Source organism: Grammomys surdaster, unplaced genomic scaffold, assembly GCF_004785775.1.
Source record: "Grammomys surdaster isolate TR1022 unplaced genomic scaffold, NIH_TR_1.0 343, whole genome shotgun sequence".
NCBI classification, from domain to species: domain Eukaryota; kingdom Metazoa; phylum Chordata; class Mammalia; order Rodentia; family Muridae; genus Grammomys; species Grammomys surdaster.
The window spans coordinates 1134199-1152392 of record NW_021604762.1 but is presented as its reverse complement, the minus strand read 5'-3'; the positions used below and the strand labels follow the sequence as shown (position 1 = coordinate 1152392).

The 18194-nt window shown below is 41.5% G+C and overlaps 1 protein-coding gene and 2 non-coding genes across 3 annotated transcripts in view; all 3 read right to left on the bottom strand.

Annotated features, from left to right (window-relative positions):
• Positions 1-18194, bottom strand: part of Wdr43 (WD repeat domain 43) — a 38939-nt gene that overhangs the window by 6483 nt on the left and 14262 nt on the right. Inside the window, exons 6-14 of the mRNA XM_028778994.1 lie at positions 16897-16999; positions 14385-14449; positions 12270-12441; positions 10713-10799; positions 9633-9764; positions 8349-8480; positions 2842-2928; positions 1404-1435; positions 905-968 (exon numbers count right to left, since the gene is read on the bottom strand). Of these exons, the coding sequence (XP_028634827.1) occupies positions 905-968; positions 1404-1435; positions 2842-2928; positions 8349-8480; positions 9633-9764; positions 10713-10799; positions 12270-12441; positions 14385-14449; positions 16897-16999 (874 nt within the window). The remainder of the gene's footprint in view (positions 1-904; positions 969-1403; positions 1436-2841; positions 2929-8348; positions 8481-9632; positions 9765-10712; positions 10800-12269; positions 12442-14384; positions 14450-16896; positions 17000-18194) is intronic.
• On the bottom strand, positions 9357-9432 carry LOC114630726. The gene has a single exon (XR_003712850.1). It is a non-coding gene; the product is annotated as a small nucleolar RNA SNORD53/SNORD92 (small nucleolar RNA).
• Positions 10077-10154, bottom strand: LOC114630725. Its single transcript, XR_003712849.1, has one exon. It is a non-coding gene; the product is annotated as a small nucleolar RNA SNORD53/SNORD92 (small nucleolar RNA).

Sequence of the window (18194 nt, the reverse complement as noted above, 5' to 3'; positions counted from 1 at the left end):
AAAGAGAGAGAAAAGAGAGAGAGAGAGAGAGAGAGAGAGAGAGAGAGAGAGAGAGAGAGAGAGAGAGAGAACGCGCTACACTGTCCTCTGATCTACACACTTCACGCCATGGGCAACCCCCCAACACAGATACAAATAAACATAATTTCTTTAAAATTAAAAACTCAAAACATAACAAACATGCAAACAGTCCAATCATGCTGTAAAAGAAAAAATTGATTTTCCTGGGATTAAGATTTGTTTTATTTACTTGATTTATTTACCTATTTCTTTATTTTGGTGTTTTGTTTTGTTTTTGGCTTTTTTGAGACAGGGTTTCTCTGTGTAGCCCTGGCTGACCTGGAACTCACTCTGTAGACCAGGCTAGCCTCAAACTCTTGAACTCAGAAATCCGCCTGCCTCTGCCTCCCAAGTACTGGGATTAAAGGCGTGCACCACCACCGCCCGGTATTTTTGGTGTTTTGTGACAGGGTTTCTCTGTATAATTTAGCCTTGGCTGTCATGAAAATCATTTTGTAGACCAAGCTGGCCTTGAACTCACAGAAAGCCACCTTTGCCTCCCAAGTGCTGAGATTAAAGACTTGCTATAAGTTTTTATTTCCTACTAGGAGGTGATGGTGCATGCCTTTAATCACAGCACCCTGAAAACTGAGGCAGGAAGTGCTCCTTGAGTTCCCAGGACAGCGTGGTCTACAGAGCAAGTTCTAAGACAGACAGGGCTATAGACAAAGACCCTGTCTCAAAACCAAACCAAATCAAAACAAAACAAATAATACCCGACCCCCCAAAAAAACCCACATAATGATGATGATAAATAATAAACTCTCTAAAAGAAGCAAAGGGTAGCTTTAGTTTCTAACCCTTACCAAAGCCTAACTGGTCATTCATCCTTAGGAAGACTTACTGTGGATAGGTATGATGCATGGATCGTCAGCACACATTTCAGCCACTGGACCATTAAAACAGCACTAGCAAAGAAGAGAAATTCAAGTAAAGGAGATGTTCACCGATTCAAAACCAAGTATAACAAACTAAAACAGAGATCTGTGAAGGAAGGCGACTGTCAAGCACTGCATGTCCCAGATCAATCTACCAGGACAGTAACAATCATCCAAATATACTCAAATGATTTTCCATTTTATAATCACAGTTGAGCCCACCTACAAAGACCAGGCTGGCCTTGAACTCAAGAGATCCACGTGCCTCTGCCTCTGGAGTGCCGGAACTAAATAAAGTGTGCACTGAATGAGTGCTGTGCTATTATTCATCTATAGGACAGTAACTCAGCTCACGCAGTAGCACACACCTTTACTGAGGCAGAAAACACTTGAGTTCTAGGCCAGTAAGTTACAGAGGAAGGCTGTGTCAAACAAGAAAAAACGTAAGTCATTAAGACAGCTTACCTATTGGGATGTCCCTGTAACCTCTTCGTAAGCTAAAGGAGAGAAAATACAATTAGCATCAGCATTGAAGAGGGGAGCTTTCTCCACCAATTCCCTAATGCAAGGACGGCTGTAGGAGCTACTCCACCTGGCAATCTATTTTTACTCAACACAAATTTGAATTCATTTTCATAAGAGTAATTACATGACAGAAATATAGGTTAGGGTTTGAATGTTCAATAGATAAATGCACAGCGGCCAAATATAGACTGGTGATTGCCTATAAATAGGAAGGTATGGAAAGGGGCATACAGAGTCACTACTAATGGGTACAAGATTCATTTAGGAATGATACTTGGACAATCTATGAACATATGTTGTTCTTTTTAATAACTGCATTGTACACAAGGAAAGAGTTAATAACTTCATGGTATATATAAACAGTATGTCCACTTTTAAAATATATAAAATATATGAAAAAAATGCAAAGAAGGTAAATTTTAATTTGGAACAGATAATAACCCAATACATGGGTAGAAATCTCTATAGTTTTTAAATTTTTCCCACCAATGATGTAAAAATAGCACATACTATTACCAAAACCTCTCTCACAAAACACTTCATCATGTTAAAAAAAAATAACTACTCAAGAACAACTTCTACTACAAAGCATTCATTCTTCCAGTATAATATTTAATAATAAGTACCCAGTCTTTTACTATTTCAGTAGAATTATACTTTTGGAAATTAAAAGTATATTGTAAAATATACTTTTGAAAGAAATTAAGTTTCCCCTACTATAACTAGTGATTAAACACTTAAACTGAATTTCGTATATTGACGGCCTCAGAAATCTACTTTCAGCCGGGCAGCGGTGGCGCACGCCTTTAATCCCAGCACTTGGGAGGCAGAGACAGGCGGATGTCTGAGTTTGAGGCCAGCCTGGTCTACAGAGTGAGTTCCAGGACAGCCAGGGCTACACAGAGAAACCCTGTCTTGAGAACGGAAAAAAAAGAAAAAAGAAAAGAAAAAAAAAAAAGAAATCTACTTTCCCTGACACCCAGAATGAATACAGGTGCTGAGCTTCCCCCGAGTTTTCATTTCAACATCTGGTGCTGCTCAGTGTTTCTGCTAAGAGTGTCCACTCCTTCTCTTAGCCTAGCTGCTCCCTACCTTTGGTATTACAGTTAAACAGAGTTACTGAAGAACTAGCTCTTGCAGGAATCATGCAAGTTCCTTCTGCTGTCAGAAGCTGGTCCTACGAGGTAACCTTAATATTCTCTGCAATCCACATTCCAAACAGAGGAACTAACACAGCAGGCGAGTAGGTCACAAGGATAAAGGGAAAAAGACAACAAAGAAAGTGGGGCTCCCCGCTGGGGTACTCAGCAGTTACAATCCCACACAATGGCTCGGTAAGCAGCATTCCCTGGCTCACTTTTCACAGCAGCAGTGTTACCTCTTGCAACAGTGGGATAACAGCATGCAAGGGTATCCTCAGCACGGTCTTCTTTATTAGGTTTATATTCCTAGTTTGAAGCACTTTCTGTGAAAAAAAAAAAAACTGACAATTAAGACAAGCATACCTCCAATAAGGTATGCTGTACCTGAAAACTCTTATGTAACAACTGGAAAGAGGCCAAGGCAATAAAGCACTGACTGAACTGGGTGAATCAAACTAGAAATCAGGTAAAGTTGCCTTCAGGTAACACTCAAAAGAACATCTATCTCCAGACACTTTAACAACAAGAACGCACTGTTGGCCATCTCTCTAAATTCCATCTTACTGAGTTACAGCTGTCTCCACAGACAGAGCTAAGCAAGTTTGTTTCAAAGAAAGCTCTTTTAAACTGTCATCATTTGATAAAAATGTAAATCAATCAAATGATTAAATTAATAGATGCTCCAACCAAAGCCCTTTAAGGCTTTATCTCTAGGAGAAGGCCAGATAAACTCTGGGTTGCAGAAAAAGGAGCAGATCAGTCAGTGTTTTATGTCAGAGTGAGAAAAGAACCCATTCAGGGTCTGATGCACCCTTCCTTCCTAAAAACTTCCTTCCTAAAAGCTTTATATCTCAGTGGCAGGGTACTGAAAGCAAACACAGTAAGTTAGCTTCTAGCTATTTCCTCCAGTCCCTTAGAATCCTTTCAGAATCCTAATCAGATTTTACTTACTTGTAAAAATGGCCTTTACACCAACATGACTGCACCAAATACTATCTTTAAACATCACATAATTACAAGATTTCATAGGCTATAATATACATACATACATACATACACTTATTTTATACAATCACTGGGAAATTGAGGCACAGAATGTCCTGATCTAATAGTTCTTGATTAAGCTAAATTTCATTTTCAAATAAACAATATATAAGGTTCAAAGCAAACTACAAGTTAAGCACAGTGGCAGGCACCGCAATCCCAGCTACCTGGAGGCTAAAGTAGGAAGATTACAAATTTGGCCAGTCTGGCCAACTTACCAACATAATATCTTAGAATTTTTTTTTAAGTTCTAAGGGTAGACTACTTTACTGGCATGTATAAGGCCATGGGCTTGATTTCAGCACTGCTTAAAAAAGAAAGAAGGGGGGGCTGGAAAGATGGCTCAGTGGTTAAGAGCACTGACTGCACTTCCAGAGGTTCTGAGTTCAAATCCCAGCAACCACATGATGGCTCACAGCCATCTGTAATGAGATCTGATGCCCTCTTCTGGTGTGTCTGAAGACAGCTACAGTGTACTCATATATAATAAATAAATAAATAAATCTTTAAAAAGAAAGAAAGGAAGGAAGGAAGGAAGGAAGGAAGGAAGGAAGGAAGGAAGGAAGGAAGGAAAACGAGAAAAGCTACATATACATCCCCAGCCCTCAGGGGTCTAAGGCTAGCCTGGACTGCACGGTTCTATATTGACTCAACAACACTAACAAAACAACCTAAGTTGTAACCCAGTGAGAGTGCCGAGCTAGCACACAGAAGTCCTGGGCTTGAGCATCAGCAATTTAAAAAAAAAAGAAAGAAAAGAAAGAAAACCTACTCTACTAAAGCATAATGTGTTAATTTAAAACTTTAACAATAAAACTGAACGTACGTGGTAACTTTAAACATTACTAAAATAACCTCTTTATTATAAATCTGTAATCAAAGTTCTAATCATTTAGAAGCTCCCAAAAGCATTTGTACTCAGGATACTGTCACTCTTGTGTCAATTGCTTCAACCGTCTAATCACACAGGGACCCACTGTCTGATGAAAGTAGGAGTGTATGCAGTGGAGCTGCCGGAAATAAAAAGAAGCCAGCCTGTCGCTCCCGCTCCCGGGTTTTAAACTAAGCCTGATCACACTCTATTACTGCTGTGTCTGCTTTCTTTCTGGTTTGCTAAATAAGCCTCCTGGGGGTGGTAGGGGACACATCGATGCATGTGCAGGTGTCAAAGACAAAGAGACTCACAAACACACATACAGAGCCAGACATGGTGATGCATGCCTGTAATTCCAGCATTCAAGAGGCAGAAACAGTACTTTCTTTATGTATATTGGGAATATACATAATACACAACAAGTAAAGAAACAGACTCCAGACAGACAGATGACACATAGAAAGGACTAAATACAGCAAATAAAAGGAAGGGAGAATGACTAAGAAAAACAAAATCAAGAGAATATCTGTAAGTTCAAGGCCAACTGAGAAATACAATGAGACCATGTCTAAATCAGAAGTAATGAATGAATGAATGAATGAATGAATGAATGGAGGCTGGAGGTGTGGCTTAGTCTGTTGAGTAGTTTCTTAGCATGAAGTAGGCCACAGAAATTCAGTCCCTAGAACCACATAATCCTGTAATCCTAAAATCAGGGAGTCCAAGGTCAATGCTGACTACATCATGAGGCCAGCATGGTAAAAAGAAAGGAAGGGAAGGAGGGAGGGAGGGAGGAAACAAAAGAAGGGAAACAGAGAAGGACGGAATCTCCTCACGATCTGAACAGAACGCTTGCATACTTGTTCAATCTGAACAGCTTGGGAGAATGGAAAAGGCTGCTATTAATAAATATGCTTATATGTATTGATCAGATGATAGGTCACCAGAACTATAAGATGTCCATCAAGAGTAAAGCCTAACTACTTGGAAGTAATCTAAAACTTGTAGGCAGAAAAAAAGAAGTTTTAATAAGCTACCCAATACTTCTTATGCTATCAACGAGGCTATAATGCTAGCAATTTAAATTAAAAAGTAAAACAATACAAATAAATTATCCCAAACTAAGATGTATCAGTGCTGGGTATGGTTGGGCACACCTTTAGACACAGCACTCAGAAGGCAGAGGCAGGCAGATCTCTAGTGTGACTCCAGGATGGCCTACCGAGCAAGCTCCAGGACAGTCAAAGATACAGAGAAACCCTATCTCAAAAACAATCAGCTACAGTAACTTCTCTAGAGGTCATATTTAAACAAATAGCCCTATAAACCAGTTACAACTACCAAGAAGATAATTCTAGCAATGATTTTTTTTTCCTCTCACAACCTTACCTCACAACTAAGCATAAAACATTTTAAAATCCACATGCAGCCACTGTTTTCCCATGCACATCCATTTTCCAGAACTTGTTGTCAGACTTCACCCTCAGAGTATACACTTAGCGATTCATCCCCATCGTAAGTCTATAGTAGCACAATCTCTGCACTGCTAGATTTAAAAAGTCGTCTGCGCTGGCAATGGACATCCAGGCGCCAGACTCTGCAAGAACACACTCATCGGTCTCTTGGTGAATAGGAATGAATAGAACAGTGAACTTGCACAGCAGGTGCATTCTTCATTTTTAACTCTCAAATTGTTTTTCTAAGGTAGCCATTCCATTTCACACTGTAACAGCAAGGCATGGTATTCAACTGCTAAGTATCCTGACAATACAATGTCATTATTTTAAATTATTAAACAATATATAGCAGAGATATAGTGTCAAAATCTCACTGATTTTGCTTTGCCTTTCTGTGATGATTAATGTGTCTTAAAAACCTTTTTTCCATGTGGGCTGGTGAGATGGCTCTGAGGGCAAAGGAGCTTACAATTTCTATCAAATCTGACAACTGAAGGTCAACCCACATGGTTGGAAGGACAGAACCAACTCTCAAAGTTGTCCTCACCCTCCACACGGCCCCTGTGGCACTCTCTGGCACACACAATAAGCAAGCAAATAAACAAACAAATGTAAAAATTAACCATCAACATTTGCTACACATTCCTTTGTCCCTGACTTTTGTATGTTGTCTGTTCATATCTCCAGTGGTTTTTTAAGTAACAACTTGTTAGATACTTTGTATATACACTGGCTAAACACTGATGTGAGTAGACGTTTTCAGCCTGCAGCATGCAGTTCCATAGTGATGTTCTGTTTCACAGTCCTAACACTTTGAGTTGGTTTACTGGAATAGGCTCTTGCTGTATCACAAACGGCTAGCTTGTAAAGCATAATCATCCTGCCTCCTCATTCTCTGTGCACTACAACATCTGACTACCGCTGTCTCCTGAGACAGACAGGATCTCTCTGTGGCCCTGACTGTCCTTGGCTATACACATCAGACTGGCCTTGATCATTGCCTCATCTCAACTGCTGAGATTAACAAAGGCCCAACACCTCCAGCATCTAACATGTCTTCAACAGCAGAAGCTGTTGATTCTAAGTGTCCAAATGATGATTTATTCCTTTACCCTATGACTTTTATACACATACCTGCACTCACATAATGTTTAATAATAAAACATTTTTTAATTGTCATTAACTTGTGTTAGGTACGGTAACAGATGGTGGTTCCTTTTTTCTAAAGGCCTATTTATGGATGAAAGAGTTTTCGATCATTTCTAAGCTTTACTCCACCTACAGAAGCATGGGAACAGATAAATGAACACATGATGGGCAGGCAAGCATTTGTGGGAGCTTATGAACCTGACAGATGGGTTTCTGGTCATCTACAGTACTGTACAGAACCTGGTTCATCTACTGAAAAGGTTTCAGATCACAGTCACATACACCGACAGCAGGTGATATGCACTACACTCAAAGGTACTGCCAAACATAGGTTTTGTACAGATTATTTTTCGTCAAATATGTCTAGGTTTCCAAGCCACATTAAACTAAAACTCAACTAAAATGCATCATCAGAAACTACTTGGAAAGTAATTTGAGGTTTTTAAAGCTGCTGGATTCCTCTTTATACATATTACTTTATAAAGATATATTAGATAATCACATTGAAATCAATTTGAAAATCATAGCATTCACAGGTCACAAATTTAAAGTCATCTATACTGACTGAACTAATACTTAGGACTTAACAAATGAAACTCACATTAATCTGATCAGGTAGACCTTAAAGCCTATGGTGTTTCACTTGTTCTGCATATACTATGAATTTAAGAGCCAAGCTGAGTAGCTTCCTACAAGCAGTTACCAACTTACACAGACACATATTAACGCTTCCTGAAGTTTCTACAGCTAAACAACAATATAACCCCCAACCCTCTTCAATCTCCCCCCAAACTCCTACCCATTGCCATGGTTCCACCTCATTGCCCCTCACGGCCAGGGGAAATAAGTTTCTGGAATCCAGAGTAAAAACTCAGGAACGCATTTTCCTACAGAAAGAAATATAAATTGTGATCTAGAATGCTGAATGTTATAGTTCAGCTGCACTTTATACAGGCTTTTGTAAACTAAAGCCTAAATAACCCAACAATTCAAAATAGCATTTCTATGAGAAAATGCATTCCAGGTTTAAGAGAATTAGCACACCCCCATGGTAGGTTGGTGACCATCTATATATTGCCACCAAGCACAACTAACCTATGACTAAAACTGACAAAAAATTAAGTCACATGTTGCTATATAATGTAACTATTCATTCTACAAGTACAGGTTCAACAGTTTCTACTTTCTCAACTCATTGAAAATCTGTCCCAATACTTACATTTAACATTTCAAAATCATTGCTTTCTAAGCCCTGCGTGAGAAGGACTGGAAAGCTGTTCGTCTGTAGAAGGTCATCCTTCCTTCCTTTTCTATCTAGATCCATGGCACCAAGGCGCTCCTCGATGGTAGCCTACAGAAGAGAAACATCAGTCAGCCAGACAAGGACTGGGGGTTGCAAACAAGCTCAGATTCACACCTCAGGCACAAAGACATTCTCAACATCACAGTAGTATTATGCAAGAGAAGTGAAAAAGTTCCCACAATCTAACAAAAAACAACTACCTAGGGGCCACACTTGGGGACTGAAGAAATGGCTCGGAAGTTAAACTGCTTTCCCTGAGGAACCCAGTTTGATTCCCAGCACCCACATGGCAACTCACAACTATCATTAGGGCACCTGCTCCAAAAAAAAAAAACAACTGATGCCCTCCTGTGGTCTCTACAGGCACTGCATGCACAGAGTACATAGACATACATGTAGGCAAAACACCTATACAAATAAAATTTGTTGGGTTTTCTTACCTTTTTTTTTTAAAACAAGAGAGGCACATGCCCTGAACATATAAATCACACGTCCTCTGGGAATATTAAAAAATGAAAGAACCTGGCATCTTATTACTAAGGTAGAAGCAAAGAGCTATCCCCCACCTACGCTTTCCCTAACACAGCTATCCCTTCACAACTATCCATCAACTCAAGTTTGTCAAGAATATAAAGCCGGGCTGGCAAGATGGCTCAGGCAGGTAAAGAAGCCTGCCACCAAGCCCACCAACCTGACTTTAATCCCAGGAACCCATGAGGTGAAAGAAAGAACAATTATGCCAGGTTGTCCTGAACCTCCACACTCGACAGGCAGAACACACTTAAAACACAAATACACACATACACATACGCACACACACACACACACACAAAGTAACCAATTTTTAAAATGCCAAAGTTTATAGCCCTGCAAGTGACCACGACCATCACTGTGCAAGACCAGCTGGCACACCACCAGCCAGAGTTGCTCAGACAGCCAAGAGAAGAGGCATCATAGGAGCTCAGCAGTATGCGAAACCCAATGAAAGTCATCATAGCAAACCCTGATTTCATCTATTCAATTTACAGCCCAGCTATGAGGAAATGACAAAATCTGCTTTTAGATAAAAGCCTAAAAAACAACAGTAAGTTCTGAAGCTTGTCAAAAAAAAAAAAAAAAAAAAAACCCACACAACTCTACCTCTGCCCATTACACTCCCTACAATTTCTCAACCCTCGGACCCAAGTAAGTGGTCATTACCTCATTACTGCCCAATTTCCTCTTGCTCTCGGCCTCCTTGGGCTGGGTAGCCGGCAGCTTGACTGGCACATGATGTCCAGGAACCCCAGGCACCAGAACTTTTGCTTCAGAATTCATTACTGGTGTTTTCACCTGTCACACAGTACCAGGGTGTGGGAAAGATGTAGCTTAGTTCTTGTGCTTCCTAGTAACAAAGCAAGCAGCCCTCCAAAGGCTTTTTCATCAGACAGTGTAATACAATATACTTACCACGACAAAAATTCAAGACAAACTGTTAACTGAATATTGGCAAACTTAAAATACTGGTTAAAAGCTCATGGATTTAAAGTTTACAATATCTCAGAGCACAAACCACGAAGAATAAAACCTACCAAATACTGTGTGATCTAAAAAAATGTTCAAGTTACACATCTCACAACTTCCAGAATTAAATCTTTGCCAACCATGCTCAGACAGCCAAGAGAAAGGTGTCATCTCTGAAACTCAGCCAGACGCGAAACCATGTGGATATCATCACAGCGTGAGTTGGCTTTCCTTCCTATTTCATACCAAACAAGATATCTACATGTCTACAGCAAGTCATACTCGAAGCTGAATGCCCCAATGAGAGTCGGAGTGGCATTGTGGTTTGATTTTTTTCCCTGAAACACATTTTGCTAACCAAAGCTGTGCTCCATCAGGTTCGGATAAGCAATGGTGAAGCCTACTCTTCCCATTCAGTCCTATGGTTTCCTATCCAGCTCACCAGGCCCCTCACCAACAGCACAGCCGTGGAGCTTCACAATGCTCGCGTGTACACGCAGTGCCACACTTGTAAGACAGAAGCACAGAGGAGAGAAGGAGAGAACAAAGAGAAGAATAAAAAGAGCCAGGTGTGGGAGTGCACACACCTGTTACCCCAACACTAAGGCTGAAAAGTCTTGAGTTTTAATCTGACCAAATAACAAAATTGTATCTCAGAAGACAGGAGAAAAAAATAAATGAAGTCAATCTAACACAGCGGCACTCATGATACGCACTATATTCAATTCAATTTAACCAAATCTATTATTTTTAACATAAAACCTATGATGTGCTCACCTTGGTAATAGCAGTTTCTACTGTTGGAGCCCAGCAATTTGAAATGTCTCTTTCCAAACATATATGAGTATCTTTGGAGTTCAAAGCCTGGACATGGGTTTTCAAAGTCAGATGGAAAGGAAAAAAAAAAGACTGTCAAACAAAGCAATCACCAATGATGCTGTTTTCATAAAGTATGTCAGTGAGCCAATCACCACCGGGACTCACGGCAGCAGAGCAGAAGCACAGACTAGAGGCCCTGGTGCAGTATGTACTTGTTTATGGCCACTTGAACTTCTCATTTACAGAAAAAGGTATGCGGTCCAACATTCTTATAAAAACCCAGAGATAAAACAGCCAAGTCCTACCCTAAACAAGTTCATTCTACAAGCAAGTTGAGGACAGCACTGCTTACTAACAGGCTGTTCTAAGAGGGAGCTACATGTCCAGGCAGGATGCTCAGCGAGGGAACAGGAGGTGCATGAATACAAATTACTTAAGTCCCAGAAAAGTTGTTTGTGGGCACAATGTTATTGTATATCATGTAAATATTACTCTTGCATCATTCAGACGCTAATTTCTCTGCTGCTGCCCCCCCCCCCGGTCAATAAACGATGACCCACCAATGGCTGAGCAGAAGAGAGACTACTGCTAGACTTCGATCCCAGCCGTAAAGCTTGATTAAATAAACCTTATAGTCTTATTTGGGAGCTGGCCAGGATCACTTTAAAAATTGTTTTAACACCATATGCCTGGAATGTTATTATCTGTAAAATCCAAACAGACAGAGAACAATGGCTATTATTTGGAAGGGATTCCCCATATAGCCGCTGACGAGTTTCCAGCAGCATCTTTTTCTCCTTGTATAAATAAACTGCATGCATGTATACAATCAACTTTTCAAAGTATTTCTTGGATTGACAGATAATATGAAATTCCAGCACCCAAGAGACAGTAGTAGTAGAGCCCCTTCCACATTCATAGTCAGTTGGGGCTACCTAACGAAAGCCTGTGTCAGTGGTACAGAGGTTGTCTAGCATGAATGGGGCTAGCATTATAAGGAAGAAAAAAGAATGTTCTGTAATAAACTCAAGAGAGCTTATTTGGCTCCGTAGGAGCCTAAGTAAAACATTATAAAATCAAGCTTAAACACTTACTGAACAAGACTAAGAACTTGAAAGTCTTTACAGAATATTCTGTAGTAAAAAATGTCAGGGCACTTCCATTTCTACTTAGAGAATACAGTGGGCACCCAAGGGGTACCGATGCATTTTATGTAACAGGGCAAAATTCAACCTGAATCATACTCATGCTGACTCCCCCCCACCCCCAGCCAAACAGGAAACTAGGACTATTTTAAAGTTAGTTATATAGGAAGATTTCTTAGACAAAATACCAAGGGATAACACTCAATATCTGTTGGGTGAAGGAAAATAAAAGGATTCTGAAATTTTAAACCAACCATTGAAAGGTTTTTAATTAGAGAAGGATGTTATTTTCTCTGGAGTATTCCAATGAGGAATCAAAATAACTCCTTGGAAAATCTGAATTGTCGTATCCAAAGTAGCATCTACTTACCACTCGCTCGATGGTAGGTTGAAACCAATTGCCATACACAAGCAATAAGGACATTTTGTCTAAGCAAAAGCCAGCTGCTAGAATAGGGATGGGTTTTGGTGTTGCTTTCTTGCCCTTTCCAGGTGTTGCTATCTGAATTGTGCAATTTGAAGTCAAGGGCTTTTTGCAGTGTCTAGGAATAAAGGGAAAGTAAGATGAGAGAATCAAGTGACACACAAGACCCTGCCCTCATCGCCACAGCACAAGTCGCCAGAAAGACACAAGCCTCTTTCAAACTTCACATGCCCTACCAACAGCAGCCCTCAAACTCTTATGCTCCTGTCCCATATTGTGTGTGTCAGACACCAAAAGGCGGTTCCACGCACCCAAGTGAGCTCTCACTGCCCTGACTGTCAGGCCTCACACACACACCATCGCAGCTACGCCCACCTCCATTACTGTACCCTCAAAGCCTCACCACCTCTGGTATCTAGCTAAGAACTGATCACCCCCCACCCCCCGTCTTCTCTGGGCACTGCCCCGTCTGACTTACCTGTGCAGCCCTAAGCAGTAGCTGCTTCTTCACCCACACTGTTTATACCAGGAACCTTTGTTCTTCACTAGCACTCTAAGATATTAATCTCTTCTTTCACCCCCAAAACCTTTGATTGTCTGCAATCCTAGGTACTTCTCCATCTGCAGCCATCTGTGGCTCACTGGCTCACTAAGTCTCTCCCAGCTCCACTACTGATGAACGTTTTCCTGAGGCCTCATACCCATTACTCAAGTTGTAGATCCTTCTGAAACTCTGGCCTACTAATTCCTGACACTGTACCCCAACCACACTTTCTCCCAGTGCACTAACCTTACTACCCCACTCCTTCCTGGTGAGCACACACTTTATCATCTCAGTTTTAAGCATCGCATTATGTATGCCACCTTTACAACTGCCTCCTAGTACCCTAACTCCACAACCGTCTCTACACCCTCCATCCACTGTGTACCTGACCGCCCTTTATCTCTCTTTAAACTGTTTTCAACAGCTTGGACAGAATAACTGTCTTGAACCTTAGGTCACAAATCCTCTGCTTTAAAGTCTTCAAAGGAGGATGGAGAGATGGCTTAGCAGTTAAGAGCACTGGCTACTCTTTTAGGACTCAGGTTTGACTCTCGGTACCTACATGGCAACTCAAAAGTTGCAGGGGATCCAAGACTTTCTTCTGGACCCAATGTACACCAGGCATGTGAGTGATACAAATATATGCAAACACCCATATATGTAAAATAATTAGAACAAAACAAACAAACTTTAAAATGGCCTACCTGCGCCAAAGAGAGATGTGAAAAATTACAAGTGGGAAAGCATCCACCGCACACCCAGTACTGTGTAAACTCCTCAGGCACTACACATGGAAATGCTATTCTTTAACAGAGCTAAATGGAAGGAGACACAAACTTCCTGAGCCTTTGAACCTTTCTTGGTATGCTAGTGACCAAGCCCTGGCACTGTGCATCCTAGGCACGATCACAGCCCTTGCCTCCAGAATGTTCTACAGTAGTACACACTTCTTTCCTAACTCTACCTACTCCTTAGCATCAGGAAAACAGGACAGGGACACTTCACTGAGTGGCATGCCCATAAACACAGGCAAATCAACCTCCATGGAAGATAAAATGAGTCACAACTCACACCAACCCACAAGCAAGTTCCTCCCAAACTTTTATTACTATCACCAACATTCACTATCTGTACTCCATGAAAAGCCACTCTCAGCCGGGCGGTGGTGGCGCACGCCTTTAATCCCAGCACTTAGGAGGCAGAGGCAGGTGAATTTCTGAGTTCGAGGCCAGCCTGGTCTACTGAGTGAGTTCTAGGACAGTCAGGACTACACAGAGAAACCCTGTCTCGAAGAAAAAAAAAGAAAAAGAAAAGAAAAGTCACTCTCCTAACCACAAAGAAACGACGTGGCCTATCACCCTTCCCACCCCCAAATCTTGAGTTTTTCACAGTCCTGTGGACCCTGAGTGCCTTCACAATAATCTAACGGAACGAGCAGGAAAACGATGCATGAGGTAGGATTATAACATAAAGGAACACAAAAACACGCATTTCTAATTTTAAAACCTTTTACTTACCCATTTAATACGTGTTCAAAAAGATGAACTTGACCATCTCTGCAGACAACAGCTAACTTGACAGGCTAAAAGAAAAACGTGGTTGATTAATTCTAATCAGTTATATACCCAGTCTTCAGTTTAGCTCATGAAAACTGAACTCTTGTCCTACCTCCTTAGTAACTAGAATAATAAGAACAGCAACACATTTAAAAACCATTGTCTGGGGCCAGTTAGATGGCTCAGCCAACAGGTAAAGACATTTGTCACACAAGGATAGCAACTACAGTCTGGCCAACCAGAATCTATATAAAAATGGAGAGAACTGACTACAGAACTGTTCTCTGACCACACAGATGCATACAAGCAAACAAACTTGGTGAATGGATAGCCCTGGCCATCCTAGAAATATACAGCAGGCTAGCTTCTGCCTCTGGAGTCCTATGATTAAAAGGGCGCATCATCACACTGTACTTCACGCACACAATTCTTTAAGGAATTCAGCATCTCAAACTAACTGCTCTTGTGAAGACTGTAAAATAATGTTTAGGCCAGGTGGCATAGGCATAAACAGCCTCCAAGGTAAACAAAAGAGAATGTCTGAATGACCCAGTCACAACAGCCAGGACTGACAAAAACGCCGCTTCATGTCCATGGAGGAGAAGGGCACACTGGCTCTTGGGTTCTGTCTGTCAGCTCCTACAGTCCTCTGGTCTGGGGCTCCCATCCATCACACTTTTGCTATCAGCTTCCTGTGCAGAGGACTGAACTTCGGAAGTTCTGAAGCTTCTTGAGAAAAGCTTTCCTAATATTTAGTACTGCCAGCATCTTGTCATTTGTATTCTAAGTTATGTCTAGTGCAAAGATTCAAAGAATTCAAGGATTCAAAGAATGGCCAACACACTAGGAACACTGAAATGCAGGTTGGGAAAACAGGGGGGGGCATGGAAAGCTCTCAGAATTCGACCACAGGAAGCAGGGATGCTCCTGAAGAAGTGCCAGCTGTCCTTGAAGACCAAGGAAAGGCCATCCTCACATCACCACATTTAATACTTCCCTTTTCCACGACCTCTAACAGACACATCTAACCCCAAACTACTGGTAACTAACCAGCTGTTCCCTAGATCAGAATCAAGGTTTTATTTTGGACCTTATGACTAATTAGTAATTACAACTTAAAATTTATGTGAGAGATAAGACTTTGGATTCTTGACCCATTTTTCAGTTTAATATATAAATGCCTTTAAAGAGCCTGTGAGGGAGCTGGGGGTAGGTTCAGTCTGCTAAGTGCCTGCCGCACAAGTGTCAGGACCTGAGTTCAGTCCTAACACCCACATAAAAACCAGGCGTAAGGGTATGAGTTCAGTTCTAGCACCCACATAGATGCAGGCATGGTGGCATGTGCTTTCTAGTCCTAGCACTAGAGAGGAAGAAACAAAGACCGCTGTGGCTCACTGGCAGTCCAGCCAGATAACCTAATTACCCAGCTTACATCTGTTGGTACTCCCTAATACCCACATTCGGATGATTAAAACAGCATTCTGCAAGGGCAGTAGGTGCGGGCTAGGGAGAGCTCAGCTGGTAGTTTATGAGCATAAACAGAACCCTGGTTCAATCCTAAATCCTCACATACCAGACAGGTGGTATACATCTTGAATTCTTGCACCTGGAAGTAGAGGCAGGAGAACGAGATGCTCAAGACCACTACCACTAGCAACATAGTAAGTTGAAGGGAAGCCTGGAATAGATGAGACCCTACCTCAAGAAAAACAAAAAAGCAACAATGAAGTTGCTAATTTAATTGGGCATTCTGGTACATGCCTGCAATCCTAGAGCCTGGGAGACAGGGAAGAGATTGCCATGACTTCAAGGCCAGCCTGAGATACACAGCAGCTATACAGCAAGACTGTCTCAGGGCTGAAGCAATGACTCAGAGGATACGAACGTGGAAGACCTGTGCTCAAATCCCCAGAATCTACATAAAAAGCCAGACAGGATGGCATGCGCACCCATGACTCAGCACTGGAAGGGGAAGGGAGAAGACAGGAGGGTCCCAGTGACTTGCTCACCACCACCCTAGCTCTAAGCTTAACGAGAAACTCCACCTCAAAAGGTTCAAGAAGAACGACAGAGCAGGATACCCAATGTCCTCATGTGGTTTCCATGTGTACATGGGCATGTGTACCTGCACAGACACACTTATACTACATACAGACATATACACAAAAAATACCATCTTTAAAAAAGTTCAGTAACTTAAGAGGAAGAAAAAACTGTGTATGGTCCACATGCAGGAGCACAGATGTGGGGCCAATGATGTTAGGCATCTTCTTCAATTGCTCCCCGATTCATTTATTAGGGCAGGACCCCTTGGTGAATCTTTACTTCCCAAATGCTAGGATTACTAGCCACTAACACACCTGCATGGCTCTGACATGGGTTCTGCAGAACCAGCATAGCCAACAATTTATGCACTCTTCAGTCCCATAACTTCTGTAGAATCAAAAATGAATTCTCACACCAAGCCACTTACCTCTTCTTTGTTTTCTGACAAAGTCAAGTCAACATAGACAGGCTCATCTGTGACTGTAAAAGACATGACTGCACTCTTCTCTTTGTTCTCTGACCGGACCTGCCTAGATAACAAAAGCAGTCATTAGGTAAAAGGACAGACAGACTTCCCGAACAACTAAGTAGGTCTATGCACCTAGTGCATCCCTGCTCCCCACACAAGCCAGAAACAGGGAGCGGGTTCTCTGGAACTGGAGCTACAAACCTGGTTATTCCTAACTGCTGAACCAGCTCTCCAGCCATAAAGATTTTTTTGTTAGCACATCTAAATGAGTGTGTGTGTGTGTGTGTGTGTGTGTGTGTGTGTGTGTGTGTTTGCACTAACTCGAACACAACTGGGTTATGCCTAACTTCCTTTTAGGTTTGAACTCACTTATATGTATTTGTTTGTGGGTTTTGTTTTTGTTTTGTTTTGTCTTGTTGAGACAGGGTTTCTCTACTCAGCCTTAGCTGTTCTGGAACTTGCTCTGTAGACCATACCTGCCTGCTCCTCCCACATGCTAGGATTAAAGGCTTGCACCTTAGGTGGCCACCACAACTCTTTAAAGTGGTATCTGGAGACCAAACAAAGGCCTGTTTGCAGAGCAAGCACTTAGAATCTACATCTTTCTCCCCAGGTTCAATCTGTACACTTGTACACTTTAAGCTCTACATCAATAGAACTAGGTACAAATTAAATGATAAAGAAAAAGTTAACATGTGACTTCAAAGTATGCTTCTGGGGCTGGAGTAATAGCTCACCATTAAAGCATTTGCTGCTCTTTCAAAGAACCTGGATTTGACTTGAAGCACCCTCGTGGTGGCTCAGAGACGTCTAGAGGTGCAGTGCTAGAAGATCTGACACCCTCTTTAGACTCCGAGGACACTAGCAGACTTATATGCAGGAAAACACCCATCCACATAAAATAAAAGAAAAATCAGGACTGGAGAGATGGCTCAGCACCGGCTGCTCTTCCAGAGGACCGGACTCAATTCCCATCACCTACAACTCATAGTGGTATAAATAAAAACCACATGAGGACGCTGGGCATCTGGAGATACAGTCTATAACTCCAGTCCCAAGGGATCTGACACCCTCACCAAGATATGCATGCAGGGAAAATGCCAATGCACATAAAATTTAAAAAAGAGTATTAAAAGATATGCTTTACAGCCTGGTCTACAGAGTGAGTTCCAGGACAGCCTAAGCTACACAGAGAAACCCTGTCTCAAGAAAACCAAAAAAAAAAAAAAAAAAATCCTTTAAATTTAGTTCTATTG